General features: G+C 43.6%; 1 protein-coding gene across 5 annotated transcripts in view; it reads left to right on the forward strand.

The window, feature by feature from the left end:
• Positions 1–12,747, forward strand: part of SLC2A4RG (SLC2A4 regulator) — a 45,194-nt gene extending 32,447 nt beyond the window's left edge. For 4 of the 5 annotated variants that reach the window (XM_042463490.1, XM_042463493.1, XM_042463492.1 and 1 more), the window contains 6 exons: positions 94–332; positions 1,598–1,698; positions 6,189–6,480; positions 7,787–7,915; positions 9,504–9,628; positions 10,419–12,747. In XM_042463490.1, coding sequence (XP_042319424.1) covers positions 94–332; positions 1,598–1,698; positions 6,189–6,480; positions 7,787–7,915; positions 9,504–9,628; positions 10,419–10,530 — 998 coding nt within the window. In that variant the 3' untranslated portion in view covers positions 10,531–12,747. The remainder of the gene's footprint in view (positions 1–93; positions 333–1,597; positions 1,699–6,188; positions 6,481–7,786; positions 7,916–9,503; positions 9,629–10,418) is intronic. The other variant, XR_006103524.1, reaches the window with a different exon arrangement.
• Positions 12,748–17,120: the final 4,373 nt, after the last annotated feature.

Below are 17,120 nucleotides of genomic sequence, written 5' to 3' on the forward strand. Positions count from 1 at the left end.
GCCATGTTGTGTCCTCCAGCTGTGTTGAGATGCAATCAGCGTGTTTGTGTCGCCTGCAGAATTGAGCATTCTGATGGCTTTCTCCCTCGGCAGAAACCCGCTGTGATGCCTGGAAAGAAAGGCCCGCCATGTCGTCCAGTTGCAGTAGCAGCAGCAACGCCAGTGGCGACTGGAGTTGGGATCCCCCTAGTGACCTCTCCACCCCTTCCACCCCATCACCACCCCTCTCCACGGACATTGGCACCAGTTTCCTTTCCTCGCTCCAGTCGGACCTCGAGGAGGTGGAAGCAGGTCACTTTCTGTTTGGGGACCCCATCCCCAGGAAGAGGAAGGTGAGTGAGACCTTGAGGGAAGGAGGATCTGGGAGACAACTTAACTTTGGAATAAAATCTTAGAGTGGGAGGAGACCACAAGGATCATCTACTCCAACCCGCTGCCATGCCAGAGAACACAACTAAAACTCTCCTGTAAGATGGCCAGCCAGTCTCTACTAAGAGATTTCCAGATGGAAGGTAGTTGATTTTACTGGTTGAATCTCCCTTATCCGGGATTCTGAAATCCAAAACCCAAAGAACAAGAGACTTGTGAAAATCTTAAGCAATTTTTTGCTGACGTTTGAAAATCCCAAAGTGTTCTGGGGGTGTTATAGGTTGAGCCTCCCTTATCTGAAATTCCAGAATCTGAAATATTGCAAAATCCCAAACTATTTTCATGGATGGCTGAGTTAGTGACACCTTGGCTTTTTCTGATGGTTCAGAGTACACAAACTATGTTTTGTGCACAAAATTATTTTTAAAATACTGTATAAAGTTACCTTTAGGCTATATGTATAAATATAACTTAATTTCAAATTTAGACTTGGGTCCTTCCTCCAAGATTTGTTTAGGTAGATGCAAAACCATTCAGTCTTTCATATCCTTGGATTAGATTTTTTTAATCCATGGATTATTCAAGCATCCACAAATTGAAAATATTTTTAAAATATATAAATTCCAAAGAGCAAGGTTTGATTTTGCCATTTTATATAAGGGACACCCATTTTACTATGCCACTGTATTCAATTGAGCATCCATGGATTTTGGTATCCGCAGGGGGTCCTGGGACCAAACCCTAGCAGATACCAAGGGCCCGGTGTACAAGTATTCCAGAATTAAAAATAAAAACACCTGCCCTCCAAATGCTTCTGGTCGGATAAGGGAGACTCAACCTATACTGCTGGTCTATTGGTAGCCTTTGAAGAGGTACCTCAACCTTTTTAGAATGAGGAAAGACCAACACAAAAGTGGGAGAACCAGTAAAGGATTTTTTTGGGGGGAGAGGGGAAGGGTACTCCTATCTTGGATACCAGAAGACCTGGTTGAAGCCACCATAGGGCCAGATTTAGCCGTAAGGCCTGCAACGCACCACCATTGCAGTAGGTCATCTTGTCTTCAAATCAGAGGGTTGGAAGGGAGCCCAAGGACTATCTAATCCAACCCCCTGTTAGTGCAGGACTCCACTGGCTGTAGTCTTCACAGTTCTGATAGTCATTGTAACCCTGGTATAGTCACACTGTGACTTAGCCTTAAAGCTGTACTTTCTCTCTTTCCCAACACAGAACTCCACCAAGGTGATGTTCAAGTGCTTATGGAAAAACTGTGGCAAGGTGCTGAGCAGTTCATCTGCGATGCAGAAACATATCAGGTTCATCCATCTGAGGTAGGTTGGGCCTTGGGGTCATTCGTGACTGAGAAATTAAGAGGGGAGAGTAGGGGGTTAGAGGTATAGAAGTTGAAAATATTCCAGCTTTAGGACCACCACACCCAGAAACCCCCGGCCAGAGTGGACTTTGGGTATGGAAGGTCCTGAGTCAAGTTCTAGTTAGCTACAATATAGATCTAGTTTCTGGTCTAAGGCCTCAAGATACAGCTCAGCTTCTGCTAATGTTTTAGTTGCCTTTGGCTTATGCCACTACAAGGTGCTCAGTATTGATGCTTCCTCAGTTTAGAAGCTGGAAATGTAGAATTTGCCGGATTATGGCTGAAAAGAATGGTGGCTGATGGCCGCCTTGTCAGTGGAGCGGTGAACCTGCTCTGTATTTTATATGGAGGCTATCCAAGGTGCTGAACTTGAACACCTTGCATGGCTCCCTTAAAGTCTAGACCAGTCAGTACCCAGAAAAGATCCACTCCCTCAATGGCATGAAAACCATTGTATGCCACTACTGGGGACTGTGAATTGCCAACAGTGTTTGTTCCCAGTGGATTTTCAGGCCACATTCACAGTTCTGGTTTTGAACTTCCTCAGCCCTTTATGACTTAAAATCCAGGCATTTCTGGACCACCCATCTCCATGGTTATCTGTCCATACAATAAGATCTCCAGTGGAGAGGAATTCTCTGGCAATGGAAGATTCCACCCAGGGCTTGTCTACATGGGTGATTTACCTCTCGGGCTTGCTGCATCCAGTTTACATGAGGCAGTCAGGCCAAAACCCTGAATTGGATCCTGGCCACCTTCACAACACCCGCACCCAATTTGGGGCTTCCTCCCCCTAACCCACATTTGAATAGCTCATCTTCTGCTGTGGTTTTTTGTTTGTTTTGATGAACAGGGACCATTTAGGAAGTGGGCTGTGAGAGCTGAAAATCCACAGCAAAAGAGAGCAGGTGAGGGAAGAATCCAGAGGAATTTGGGGCCAGAATACTCAGAGGGCAGTTGCAGAAGCAGTCACTTGCACTGGTATTCAGTATTGCATTACAGGTTTATAACCTAAGAGTTGCAGATCTCTACCTAACATACAGTGGACCCTCAATTTACATGGGGCAGCTGCTCCACACAGAGACACACACACCAAAGAAATACCACAGGATTTCAAGTCCTGTTGTTTTAAATGGCGGTGTGTTCCCGCAAGCATGCACACCATTCATTTAACAGACTTGTCCATGTGACGTCAAGTCCATGTATGGCGAGCCTGTGTATGGCATGGGTGCGCTGTATTCAGTAAGACTATATAGTCTTATTGTTAACCCATATAAATTATAAATGTGGAGGAGGTTTGTTCAGCTCCTGATTGGGACTCAAGGAGGATGATATTTCTACCTCTCCTTCCAGTGAGCTAGGCTGCAACAAAGACTTACAACAGGGGTGCTGCTTCTGATTGTCCTTGGTGGGAATAGACCTCCTTCACCTGATCCAGCAACTGGCTCTTAAGGGAGGGAGGAGTAGCCAGGAGACATTACTTAGTTGTTGTGTGCCTTTGCATTGTTTCCCACTTACGTCAATCCTAAGGTAAATCTATCATAGGATTTTCTTGACTAGCTATCTTTGGAGGGAGTTTGCCTTTGCCTTCCTTTGAGGCTGAGAGAGTGTGACTTGCCCAAAGTCACCCAATGGCTTTCTATGGCTGAATGAGGATTCAGACGACAGTCTCCAGCATTGTAGTCCAGCACTTAAACCACTACACCACACTGGCTCTGAGTTACTTAGTTCTTTCTCCTTAACTAAGTAGCTGATCAGGGATTCTCCCTTACTGTCCTTCTGGCACCAGATGAAGATATCTTTTTTTCTTCTAAACCATTTGAATAAATCCAGTTGACTGTTTTTATGCCTCTGTGGTCTTCCAGCTTTGTGGCGGGGGTGGTGGCAGCGAGACACATGGCATTGGAATGACAGGTGTGAAGCATGTTACTAAAAATGCAGAAGCCATTGGTGGTCAAAGCCAACAGTAGGTTAATAACTGGACCATTGGTTGAATCTGTGCAAAGTTACTTCACATGCTAGATGGAACTGGGATTGCAATAGATACAAGAAAATAAACAGAAGACTTTAATCATTAGGAAATCCTCCACGGAAAATAAAGCATCACTGAAATGCAGTGTAATAATAAGAATTCCAATATCCAGCTCTAACACACAAATATCTGGAACACAAACAGTGTGTGAAGAGAACCAAATGCGCTGCAACTAATGTCTCCCTCAGCAGTATATTGTTTTGCTGCAATTATTAGCCAAAAGCAAAGTAAGCACCACGCCTGTGGGACACATAAACAGAGCAATTGTGTTTTAGCAAATGCAGAGGAACCAAAGTGAGAAGAAATAAAGATGTTGTTTGGCATTCAGTATTGCTGTTAGGGATTCGTAACCTAGAGTTACAGATCTATAACTGCTCTGTATTCAATAAGACTATGTAGTGTTACTGTAGAACTATGGAAATGCCCTCCCCAATCCACTTTAGCAACCAGCAGCTGGATTTGGCGAAGAAGGTCCATTCATCTTCTGATCAGGGCAAAAAGAGGATGATGTTTCCAGCCCCTTCTGGTGAGTGAGGGTTGTGCACAAGCATTTGTGACAGAGGTCACAAGAGGTCCTGCTTCTGATTGTTATAGCCCAGCAGGAATAGATTGGAAATGCCATCCTCCTCCCTGCATCCTGCTTGCCCACTGACCAGATAACCTTTGCCTGATCCCTCTGCTAGCTGTTAAGATGCACTGGGCTTGAAGATGTTAGGGTGCATTCACACTGTAGAAATAATGGAGCTTGACACCATTTTAACTGTGATGGCTCCATCCCAGAGGGGTGCTCTTTGGTAGAGTACACTAAACACCTCATAGAGCCAAAATCCCAGGATTCCATAGGATGGAGCTTCAAATGTCTAAAGTGGTGTCAAACTGTTTTATTTCTTCAGTGTAGATGCACCCTTACCTATGCAAACAGAACTAAGTACTTGATGTAAAATATTTGTGAATCTTTTTAAAATTGCTCTGCCTTACCAGTGAACAGTTGCTTTACTCAGCTATTCTAGAGAGAGGGGGAGTGTGTGGACTTGCCTTTATACATAAGTCTCTCTCTCTCTCCCTGTGTGTGTGTGTGTGTGTGTGTGTATGTATACACATGCATACTAACTATGCCTGCCTGCCTCTGCCTGCCTGTCTATCTGCAGAAACACACACACATATTATTATTATATTTATTTGTATCCCGCTCTTTGCCCAGAACTGGGACTCAGAGCGGATGCAGTGCGCCCATGCCATACCCGACTTTAACCTTATGTGCAAGGCAAGCTGCAGCAGGAATGATAGTGCCCCCATTGCTTTCAGTGGGGCTTAAGCATACACAATTTTAGCTTATACGAGGGGGAGGGTCCGGAACAGATCCCCCGGATATAGAAAGGGCCCACTGTATATGCATACATGCATGCATACCTGTATATAATTTAGTAAAAAGGCCAATGCTATTTTAGGCTGCATCAATAGAAGTATAGTGTCTAGATCAAGAGAAGTAATAGTGCCACTGTATTCTGCTCTGGTCAGGCCCCACCTAGAATATTGTGTCCAGTTCTGGGCACCACAATTCAGAAAGGACATTGAGAAACTGGAGCGTGTCCAAAGGAGGGCGACAAAAATGGTGAAGGGTCTGGAAACCATGCCCTATGAGGAACGACTTAGGGAGCTGGGGATGTTTAGCCTGGAGAAAAGAAGGTTAAGAGGTGATATGATAGCCCTGTTTAAATATTTGAAAGGATGTCATATTGAGGAGGGAGCAAGCTTGTTTTCTGCTGCTCCAGAGAACAGGACCCAGAACAATGGATGCAAGCTACAGGAAAAGAGATTCCACCTGAACATTAGGAGGAACTTCCTGATAGTAAGGGCTGTTCGACAGTGGAATGCACTCCCTCGGAGGGTGATAGAGTCTCCTTCCTTGGAGGTCTTTAAACAGAGGCTGGATGGCCATCTGTCAGGGATGCTTTGATTTGGATTTTCTGCATGGCAGGGGGTTGGACTGGATGGCCCTAGTGGTCTCTTCCAACTCTATGATTCTATGATTCTATGAAAATTATTAAAATCATGGTTTATAAAAGTATCAGAATAAAGGATGACGAGTTAGCATTGTGTGGTGGCTTGAGTGTTGGACTAAGATTGTGGAAGCCCGGGATCTGATTCACTCCTCGCCCGTGGAAATCCACTGGTTGAACTTGAGCAAGTCCACAGTCTCTCAGCCTCAGAGGAGGGCCTTGGCCAATTAGCTGGCAAACCTCCTCTGAAGAAATTTGAGCAAGAAGGTCCTACACGTCAAGATCGATTTGAAGGTACCTAAAAACAACAGTCCTCAGCAGCTAGTTTCAGTTCTTCTCCTGCCAGGCATGGGCTCTTTTTGCTTTCTACAGTCCCTTTGTAGCAGCTTCTGATAGCCTTCCCTTTGTTTCTGCCAGACGGGAGGCTGACCTAGACCAGAATGATGGGGAAGAAGATTTCTATTACACTGAGCTGGATGTCAATGTGGACTCCCTGACGGACGGTCTCTCCAGCCTGACGCCCGTCTCCCCAACTTCCTCCGTGCCCCCTGCCTTCCCCATCATGGAGGAGATTTCACAGACACCTGCCATTCCCTTTAAGCTGGAGGATTCTACAGTGCCTCACCTGAGCCAGTTGACACCTGTAACCACATTGAGCCAATCAGCACCTACTAGTCTGTGCCACGTCCAAAGTGATCACGCATACCAGGTACGTCCCAAAGCTAGACATGCATTCCCGGTACGGGTTGAGCCTTCCTTATCTGAAATGCCTGGGACCAGAAGTGATTGGGATTTTGCATTCTTTCAGATTTCAGAATACCTGTATTTGCATATAAGTACATAATGAGATATCTTGGAGATGGGACCGATGTCTAAACACAGAATTCATTTATGTTTCATATACATCTTATGCACAATTTTATACATTATTTTAAAACAGTTTTGTGCATGAGGCAGTTTGTGTACACTGAACCATCAGAAAGTAAAAGTGTCACTGTGAAGTCAAAAGCTTTCATGGCTGGCATCCATAGTTTTTTGTGGGTTTTTCGGGCTCTGTGGCCATGTTCTAGAAGAGTTTAATCCTGACATTTCGCCAGCATCTGTGGTTGGCATCTTCAGAGATTCTTTGAAATTTCACCAGCATCTATGGCTCTAAAGATACCAGCCACAGATGCTGGCGAAATGTCAGGAATAAACGCTTCTAGAACATGGCCGCATAGCCTGAAAAACCCACAAAAAACTAAAAGTGTCACTATTTCAGCCACCTGTGTAGACAGTTTAGGATTTTGGAGTGTTTCAGATTGCAGATAAGGGAGACGACCTGTACCAAGAACCTGCAAGTCGGATGTCATTTGTTAACCCTTGTCCTTATAAGTTAGTATAGTTTTGGTAGAGGTAGATAAAGGTTTTGTTAGCTTGTTTGTTTGCAATATTTGATGTATTTGCTATGTTGTGACCCTATATTTGTGTTTTAAGAAATTTGTTTGTGTTTCAGTGAAACTATTTTAAAATAAAGAAAGAAAAGAAAACACATCTGCCAAATGTCAGAGTCCATACTCTGTACAGTCAGTCCAAATCACAAGGTGACAGAATCTCATTTGCTTGTCTCTAGGAAATTTGCACACTGGCTTCTGGTGCCTTCTGTCTCAGTGGAGCTGTTGCATCTTCTCTGGACTTTATGGCAAGCCTTCAAGGAGATAGTCCATAGGGAAGGACTTGTTTGGGGGAAAGGGTTCAGGATGCTGAATAGTTCCTTTTGAAAGTTTCAATGAAAACGTGAAGGAGTTTCACTGCCCAACTTGACATAGAAATAGCTGGCCACCGCCTTCTGCTGTTGTTAAATGAAGTGGGGGCAGCTAACTTTGCGGGTACAGAAATAGTTAGCTGCCAAGTTCCCCTGCCAGACTGATCACAGTGGCTGGGAGACTCTGGGAGTTGTAATTCAAGACAGAAAGAAGAAAAAAATCGTTTCCTAAGTGCGTTTTTTAAATTACTTTTTTTTCTTTTGTTTCCAGGCTGCTGGTCCTGCTGGTACAGTGGTGGATTTGAAAGCTCCCTCCTCAGGCATGGAAATCAGCATATCATGGCAGCAGCCAACCTTTTTCTCACCCCCTTTGTCCCCTGTCATTTTTAAAAACCCCTCGGTAAGTAGCAAGAGGACTCTGCAAGTAAATGCCTCCTCTCTCATTTGGAAGGAGGCATGTGCTTGCTATGAATGGGATTTCCCCCTTAAAAGGCTGGAACCATGCAGCCTCCGGATGTTGTTGGACTCCAACCTCTTGCAGCTCAAGCCACTTTAGAGAAATGCTGAGAGCTACAGTTCCACAGTAGAGCCAGCATGGCATAGTGTTACTAGGCTCCGATTCTGGAGACCAGATTCCTGCTCAGCCATGGAACCCACTGGGTGACCTTGGGCAAGTCACATGCTCTCAGCCTCAGAGAAAGGCAATGGCCAACCTCCTCTCCTCTGAACAAATCTTGCCAAGAAAACCCCATGAGAAGTTTGCTTTAGGGTCGCCATAAGTTGAAACAGACTTGAAGACACACACACACACACAGGGTATCACAGCATCTGGAGGACTTCATTATTTTTGCTTAATATCAAGCACCCTTGACTACATCTCTGTCTTATTCACAGGGGGGAAGAGTCGCTAAATGTTGAATGGCAAATTATTTAGCTCTCCTTTCCTACTTGTCTAAAATTATGAGGCTAGGTATTGCAACTAACAATCTCAATAACCACAAACAGCTGGGGTAGTAGCGCAAGGTAGGACCTTCTCAATGGCTTCCCATGGACTCTGAAACTCCTTTCCTAGAGAGGCTGGAATAGCCCACTTCTTACTGGCCTGATTCAGAAGTCAGACTTTTCCTTATTAATTTATTTCCATGGGATCTTGAGAACTAGCGATCTTGTAAAGAAAAAGCTTTTAAGAGGGTGCTATACTTTATTTATTTATTTATTGAATATGCTGCCTTTCTCCCAAATTGGACCCAAGGTGGGCTCACAAAAGATGCTTAAAAACAACAATATTGCTTTAAGCGTGCTGTTTTTTTAAATTTCTCTTTGTCATTTTAACTATCTTTTAATATTTTTTTAAAAAACTATTGCTGATAGTTTAATGTTGATCTTTTCTATGTTCTAACTATGCTGTCTTTATTTTAAATTGTAAGCTGCCTTAAGCTTCAGTTTTGGGGAAGAGGCAGGGGATGATGATGGTAGTGTTGGTGGGGGTGATGATTATAGCAACAACAGTAGCAGCTGCCATGCCCTCAAAGAGAGTCCAAAAAAGGATGAAGCTGTGTTATCTCCAACAAACCAGTTGTAGTAGTTTTCATCTCTACCAGGGGTAGGTATTTTGAAAAGCTAATGGCTCTTAATTTGTCTCTCGGAGACTAAGCCCACCCCAAAAATATTTTGGATTACCTTGGCGGTAACTCATGATGATCTGTTGTTGCCAGCAATATTCATGGCCCACCATGCCAGCTATTGTGGGGATTGCAGCTAATCTTACAAAGGAGGAGGGAGATTAAGGGACAGATGACCCATGACATTTGTATCCCTGCTTATTGAAAAGTCCCGGCATTTGGGCCCTGTAAGCTGTGATTCTGCTACGATGCTGCTGCTGCTTTTGCTGCCTAGTCCCCAGTGTTGTCAGGCTGCTCCCGTGGTTTCTTAGGCTGTACAAGTGAGACTTTTATCCATGCCTTATGTTCTTCTTCCATTTCCCCCAGGGCTGCTTAACTCCCATCCAGCCTGCTGATCTAGGAGAGAAACGTCCACAGGCCCCTTCTGTGCCCATTGCCAAAGGACACCCATTAGTGTCCTCTTGCATGCCAAAGCCAACAACTGGCACTCGGTAAGTGGATCAGTTCTTCTCATTCTACTTACCTCCTCCTTTTTCTTCTCTCTGATACAAAGGTGAGAAGCTGTGGAGGATTCAGGAGTCTTCCCTGCTTTGTTTTCTGGGGCCTTAGATATACCAAACTCCCTCAGACATGTTGTTGACTGCCGTCAAGTTGACTTCGGCTAATATTAGTATTAGTATTTGTATTATTTTATATCCCACCCTTTTCCCAAAACTGGGACTCGGAGTGGTTCACAAAATTAAAAAATAGTACAATTAAAAGCATACAAAATGGTACATTAAAATAAGAATTAAATTATTACAGTATTAAAACAATTACATGTTAAAAGAATAAAATACAGTTAAAAAGATAAACAGTGGTTCACAATCTTTGGGTCTCCAGATGTTTTGGACTTCAATTCCCAGAAGTCCCAGTCAGTTCAGGAATTGTGGAAGTTGAAGTCTCAAAAATCTTGAGGACCAAAGGTTGAGAACCACTGGTTAAAAATGTGAAAAAAATATTTGAAACAATACAACCTCCTAGTTCATGCTTTCCAAACGTTCTGTTTTAGATGCCTGTCTGAACAGATAGTTCTTAGCCTGATGGCGGAAGGCCAACAAGGGGGGGGGGTGACATTGCTTTGGCTGCCATGGCTCAGTGCTATGGTATTCTGGGATTTGTAGTGTGAGATAATTAGCCATCTCTGTCAGAGAGCTCCATCAAACTACAAATCCTTGGGAGCTTAGTCCCCATGCACAGTTGAGGATGTCTGCTCCAAATTTTGCTGTACCTCTTTTTTAGGAAGCCCCGGGGCGAGGCCAAGAAGTGTCGAAAAGTGTACGGGATGGAGAACCGCAACATGTGGTGCACAGCTTGCCGCTGGAAGAAGGCTTGCCAGCGGTTTGTCGACTGAGCCGTCGTTTCGCCCGTCCGCACTGCTCTGAATCTTGGTGCACACGTTTTGCACTTTCTGTGCCTTCCAAACCCAACCTCCTTCATCGTCCGCCCTCCTCTCCTTCCTGGCAACTTCATCGCTGCTTCCTCCTCCTTGCACAGAAGAGAGGGAGCGGGTGGGTTTCCCATCTATGCCTTGACTCAGGAAGAAGGCACAATGGGTGCAGACAGCAATGGTGGTGGGGGCTTTGCAAGAAGTGGGGGGGGGGTTGGGGCCTTTCCCTGGCTTTGTGACCTTCGTGGAGCAGCTATCCAGGATTATTCAACTCTGCAACTGGAGGCTTAGGTTTTTCAATATTCTTGTTTTTTAAATACCTGCCACCAGTTTTTGATGAGCTAACGGCAGCTTTGTCTGCTTCCGCACATGTGAGGATTTTCCCCCGCCCTTCGGGATTTCTTTTTTTCTCCTTTGAATAAGCTATTTCTTTTCCTATCCCTTCCCCCGTTTCAATGGACTCAGCCTTACCTCCTTTCCTGCTTGGCATCCCACAACCTTTAAGGTTTGGGGCAAAGGAGAATTAGCAACACCCTCTTGCAAGGTTGGCATGGGAAGGATTTGGCTGCTGAAGCCAAAAAGCTACATCAGCCCAAATGAAGCCAAAGCTTGCTTTTTCATGCCTTGAGTGGAAAGGTCAGCAAGAGCTTACTGAGAACACAGACCTCCTTGGCTTTATCCTGGTTATTTTTGAGGTCCCCCCTTTTTTATTTTTAAAGTTTTTGTGTTTGGGACTCATGACAAACAATGAAGCAGGTGTTGGAAGGAAATCTCCTTACCTTCAGTTTTCCTTTATTGGTTGCAACAAGCTCCTCAAAAACGGAATTTTCTGTGCTGGTTTTAAACCTGAAGTTTGGAACTGAGATGTCTATCCGAGGACACAGATATGTGAATGGAAGAAACTATCTGGGGTTTGTGAAAACTGACTGTTTTTATTTTCTTCTTCCTAATTTCTTGTTCACTTTTTCTTACTCCCCACCCCAGTGCCTGGAGAAGAAAGCTCAGTTATAGGAAATATTCAGACTTTCCAATCTGGTCTAAAAACGGCCCCATGGTGGAATAAATGCCTTGGTTGCTTGCAAGGAATAAGCTATGCACTGGATGAGCTGCCTTGTCTTTTCCTACAGAGCTGGACTGAATTTGCATTAATAAGTTACAATGACCACACAAAGGAACACTTCAACTTCCAGATGTGCAATCCCAGACTCAAATTTGACATGCTTGGCAGGGGAGCCGGGAGATGAATGTGAAGCAGATTTTGTCTCGGCGCTGGATCTGGGCACCTGGGCAGAGAGTGCCGTGCCAAAAATTCGCCTCACTGCTAGTTCTGGCTTGAATTTGAATCTTGGAATCAGGATTTTTTTTAAAAAAAAAAGAAAATTGCATAGCTATAGACACAGATATATATGCACATGTATACATGTCTGAGTTTTCACAGCAGGAAATCTTGCCAAATGTTGAACGTGGAAGATTGATTTTGCTTTGCTTTTCTACCTGTCTAAAATTATGTGGCTTTTTTTGGTGGGGGTGGGGATGGAAATCAGCTTTCTGTTTGATTTGGTCTGCTGTTTATGAGTCAGGTGGGGTCAGAATTCAGGAATGATGTGCTCTTGGGCACTAACATGCACCAGATGTTAGATCAGGAGTGGAAATTAGGGAGCCTTCCAGATGTAATTGACTGCAGCTCCCAGTAGCCCTGGCAAGGAAAGGTATGAATTGCTGCTCTGCAATATCTGCAAGACCCCATGATTCCCACCCCTGGTGGTAAATCTTGAGTAAGTTCATTGGAGCCCAAAGGCTGTGGCTTTAAATAGAGCCTGTCTAAGGCACCAGAGTCCCTGCTTGCACAAATAATCCAGGGTGAGTTTTGCACAAGGGTCCCTGGCCCCTAAAAAAGAGGTAATAGTTGGGATCTCTGTTGCATTCTTGGTACAGAATGGGGCCTGCAGTTGGAGAGTACCTTGCATTGCCATTGTGCCCTGTACTCTATAATCATTGGGAGGAAATTATGCCTAGAATGGAAATTACACCTAGAAGTATTGCACACATATTGGTTTCTCAACAAGATGTTGTCCATTTCCATAAATATTGAGCTAGGCTGTTTTACTTACACACACACACACTTTCCTTTAAGAACTGGCTCTGGATTCCCAAATAACCCAATTAAGCTTTGCTACTTTTCGTATGTGTTCTGGTTATTTTGATGGCACGCAATCCAATCCTATAGCTGTGTTTTGTGTAACTAAAGCAGCTATTAATCAAGGGTGAGGGAAGATAGTCATTGTAACATTTTGTGGATCTGAAAAGAGGGGAAGAGGGTTGTGAGGCACAATTGACCAGGCGGTGCACAAAGAGAGAGCCACACTTGTGCCCCTCTTTGTTTCAGGGATGCATACCTGATATTTCTTTTCCAATGGACTATGTTTGTGACATCCTTCCCTCTGGCCTCAATAGCTTTTGGGAATAAGATCTCATCAGACTGCCACTCTTTGCACTTAATCAAACTGCAGAAGTGTCTTTATTTTTTTAAGAAATGCATTCTGTTCAAGAAAATGGGAATATTTGGTAGCAAAGTTTGGTATGTTTTTTAAAAGCACGGCCTTGTGCAAAAGTTTCAGGTTTGGAAGGGGGTGGGGTGTTGTCTTGCATCTTTTCAAAAGACTCTTCTGATCACTTGGTGGTTTTGTTTGTTTGCTTACCCTCCTCAAAATGTAGCATTTGATCATAGTCTGGAAAGAAGACTTTGGAGGAGTACAAAGTCACCTCTCCAAGCTCTGCTCTTGTTTCCTTACAAGTGCAGGAAATGTTTTTATCAATCTTCCTTTTCTTAATCTTTCTTCAAGTAAGTCACATTTCTTGGGTCACTTTCACGCAACACATAATAGTACTTGTGACCCCACTTTAAATGCATCCTAAGAGAATCTGGAAGGTGTAGTTCAAGGTAATATAACAAGATTATAGAAGGGTCTCTAAAAGGTACATAACACCTACTACATGGGGGGGATTAGTCATACCCAATAAAGAAGTGAACATCAGTATAATACACAACATGAGAAATCTTAACCAGTCAATAAACAGTGTAACCAAAGCACATATAGAATGTTGTTTTGTCCATTTAAATCATTTCCCACTCATGGTGATCCTAGCAGACAATTATAGGGAAAACCTGAATATAATGCAGGTTGAGTCTTCCTCATCTGGACTTCTGAAATATTCCAAAATTGTCCCCATGAGCTGCTGAGATAGTAACACCTTTCCTTTCTGTTGGTTCAGTGTACACAAACTTTATATTATCTTCAGGTGATGCATATAAGGTGTATACAAACATAAATCAATTTTGAGTTTAGGCTTGGGTCCTATCTCCAAGATATATAGATGCAAATATTCCAAAATTTGGGGGTGGGGGGTGCGGAATCTGAAATCAAAACTTCTGATCCCAAGCATTTTGGATAAGGAGCCTGTATATAGAATAATAATAATAAATTTCTATTTCCCGCCTCTTCCTGCGGATCGAGGCAGGATCACAACAGTATCAACAATACAAAATGCACAATAGAATAAAAACAGTATTATTTAACAATACATACAATGCTCATCAGCCAGCAGTGTTGCTGTAGGTGAATTAAAACATCCAAATCATCATCTGTTTCCACATTATCAAATCGGAGTGGGAATATTTAACTATAACAGGTCAGGTGGCTATGCCCGCCGGAAGAGATCCATCTTTAATGTCTTCTTAAAGGCTTCTAGTGTGATAATAAGACAGATCTCTTCCGGTACGTTATTCCATAATTTAGGGGCCGCGTCTGTTAGTGCTTTGTGGGAAGTAGTGACCAGTCTGGTTTTTGTGTATTCCAGCAATTTCTTCCCATAGGTTCTGAGTGTGAGGCGGATTGTGTAGGGAGAGGCGTTCCCTTACAGCAAACAATAAACATGAAATAAATATATAAATATCAATAATACATTCAAAATACAAGTCAATAATAGGAATAAGCAGCTATAAGAGTTTGCACAATGGGCAGAGTCTTCCAACATTTACATCCCATCTTACAGCTGCTTATCCCTATTGAAGGTCTTGTGGTTTGAATATATTGTGAACATTATATATATCATTTTCACTGTTTGTGGTCTGTATTCTATATATTACAATCAGGCTTTCTATATGATTAGTATATTCTACATATGTTTCAGTTGTTTTAATTATTGACTTTGGTTGTTGAGAATTCTCATTTTGTGTATTTATATTCATTTCTGTATTGGGTATGATGGTGTAATGGTTTGGGTGTTGGACTAGGACACTGGGAGACCAGGTTTCGAACTCCGGCTTGGCCATGGCAACCCATTGGGTGACCTTGGACAGATCACGCTGTCTCAGCCTCAGGTTGGCAGTGGCAGCCCCCCCTTTGAAGACAACCCTATGATAAGTTTGCCTTGGGGTTGCCATAAGTTGGAAACAACTTGAAGGTGCACAACAACAGATCCCCTTCCTGAGTGTAGAAGGTGTTGTGTAGTTTAAGGTAAAGACATTAGAGCTCTCTAGCTGAGAATTCTAAATTATGTGTAAAGTTACAAAGTCCAGGATTTCATGGGATGGAACCATGGCATTTAAAGTGGTATTCTCTGAAGATGCCAGCCACAGATGCTGGCAAAACGTCAGGAATAAACTCTTCTAGAACATGGCCACATAGCCCAAAAAACCCACAAAAAACTATGGATGCCGGCCATGAAAGCCTTCGACTTCAGACTAATCTCTTTCTAACTAACCCAAGCAGTTCTCCTGTCTGCCATTTCCTTTTAAGCTTTGTGTCTGCCGTCTCCTGGCTGAGCTGGGATGGACAAAGTCCTCATTGCTAAGATTGTTGTTAATGTTAGAAGATAATCGGCCCTTTCCCCGCATATCTCTTCCCCCTTTTCCAAGTTGCCTTTGGGAAGCAGAGCCTATGCAAGAGTGTAGTAAGGGGACGATGGTGGAATAAAAGCATTGCCCTGCAGATAAGGTGTTTGCCCCCTCAAATGAAAATCCCCTTCAGTTCTGAAATGTCTAGCATTTATAACCTTAGAAATGCAGTTTAGGCATCCAAAGAAATGAACAATGGAATAACCATGACAAGCTTGGATATACATGAGAGAATCCCATTTTGGGGGGGGGGGAATTATAAACAAGCTTGTAAGTATACAAGGAGTTTTGTTAAGAGTTGTTCCATTGCTCTGTTTTTGGGATACTGTAATGGAGGTGGGTGCTGATTTTTCTTTTTTTGGTTATCCAAAGAAAAGGGGCAGGCAAAGTGAGCAAGGGAATGCAAACACAGTAAATAGAATTGCCAGGTGCAAATCTTTTTTCAGTGTCTCACTTTGCTAGAAATCTTGGAGAGAGCAATTCCCGTATTTTCCCCTCTCTTAGCTACACTCCTGATCCGATTCATACTTGCTTCCCCCCAGTGGGTTGTGTTGAATGTGAGTGGACTTCTTGGTAAGGCTCAGGATGGCATTGCACAGCAAGCAACTCTGTGTGTGTGTGTGTGTTTTGTGTGCATTTCTGTTCAGGAAGCTTTATTTTATATATATATAAATATATATACAAAGCAGCTTTTGAATCTGTAAAATGCTTGAGATGATTATTTTTTAAAATTGTATGAGATCTTGCAAGACAGACCAAGACTGCAATCCTACATTGTAAGGTGCCGTTTCTGAGCAAGTGGGTATAGAATTGTGCTGCAAAGGTATGATCCTAATGGTCAAAACAACAAGGTGATAACCTAAACCTGAAATGAAACGGTTAAAGAATCAGAAAAGTCAAGGGGAAAATATGTTAACAAAATAAAATATAAAAATAATTTTAATGCCTAAAATATATTTAAATAGTGCAGTGTACAAAGAATTCCCTTATATAATACTATAAAATAATAATGGTTTTATTTATATACCGCCCATCACTGGGAATCCGAGCGGTTTACATAGAGGGGATACACAGACAGTTCCCTGCCCACCAGGCTTACATACTAAAAGACACGACACAAAAGGAGGAAGGGAATGGTGAGGGGGGGAGGGGAATCAGGTCCAGCATTCTTCTCTCCCCTCTGAGGGCCTGGACCAAGGCAGATGGACCAGGAGGGGGCGTCTGCTTCTTCAGGCTAGCCCTGATGGAGCTGGGCCAGCCTACTCTTCTCCCTCAGAGGCCGAAGAGTGACAGTTAGGGAGGGAGGAGCCTCTTTCTTCAGGCTAGTTCCCTGATGGTACCTGGGCCAGCCTTCTCATCTCCCTCAGAGGCCGAAGAATGAACAGGGAGGGAGGAGCCTCTGTCATCAGGTTAGCCCCTGATGATACTGGGCCGCCTACTCTCTCCCGCAGGGCCGAAAGAAATGACAGTTAGGGAGGGAGGAGCCTCTGTCTTCCAGGCTAGCCCCTGATGGTACTGGGCCAGCCTACTCTCTCCCTCAGAGGCCGAAAGATGACAGGGAGGGAGGAGGGCCTCCTTCAGGCCAGCCCCTGATGGTACTGGGCCAGCCTACTCTCTCCCTCAGAGGCAGAAAGATGACAGGGAGGGAGGCATCCTT

The sequence above is a fragment of the Sceloporus undulatus genome, chromosome 4 (genome assembly GCF_019175285.1).
Source record: "Sceloporus undulatus isolate JIND9_A2432 ecotype Alabama chromosome 4, SceUnd_v1.1, whole genome shotgun sequence".
NCBI lineage: Eukaryota > Metazoa > Chordata > Lepidosauria > Squamata > Phrynosomatidae > Sceloporus > Sceloporus undulatus.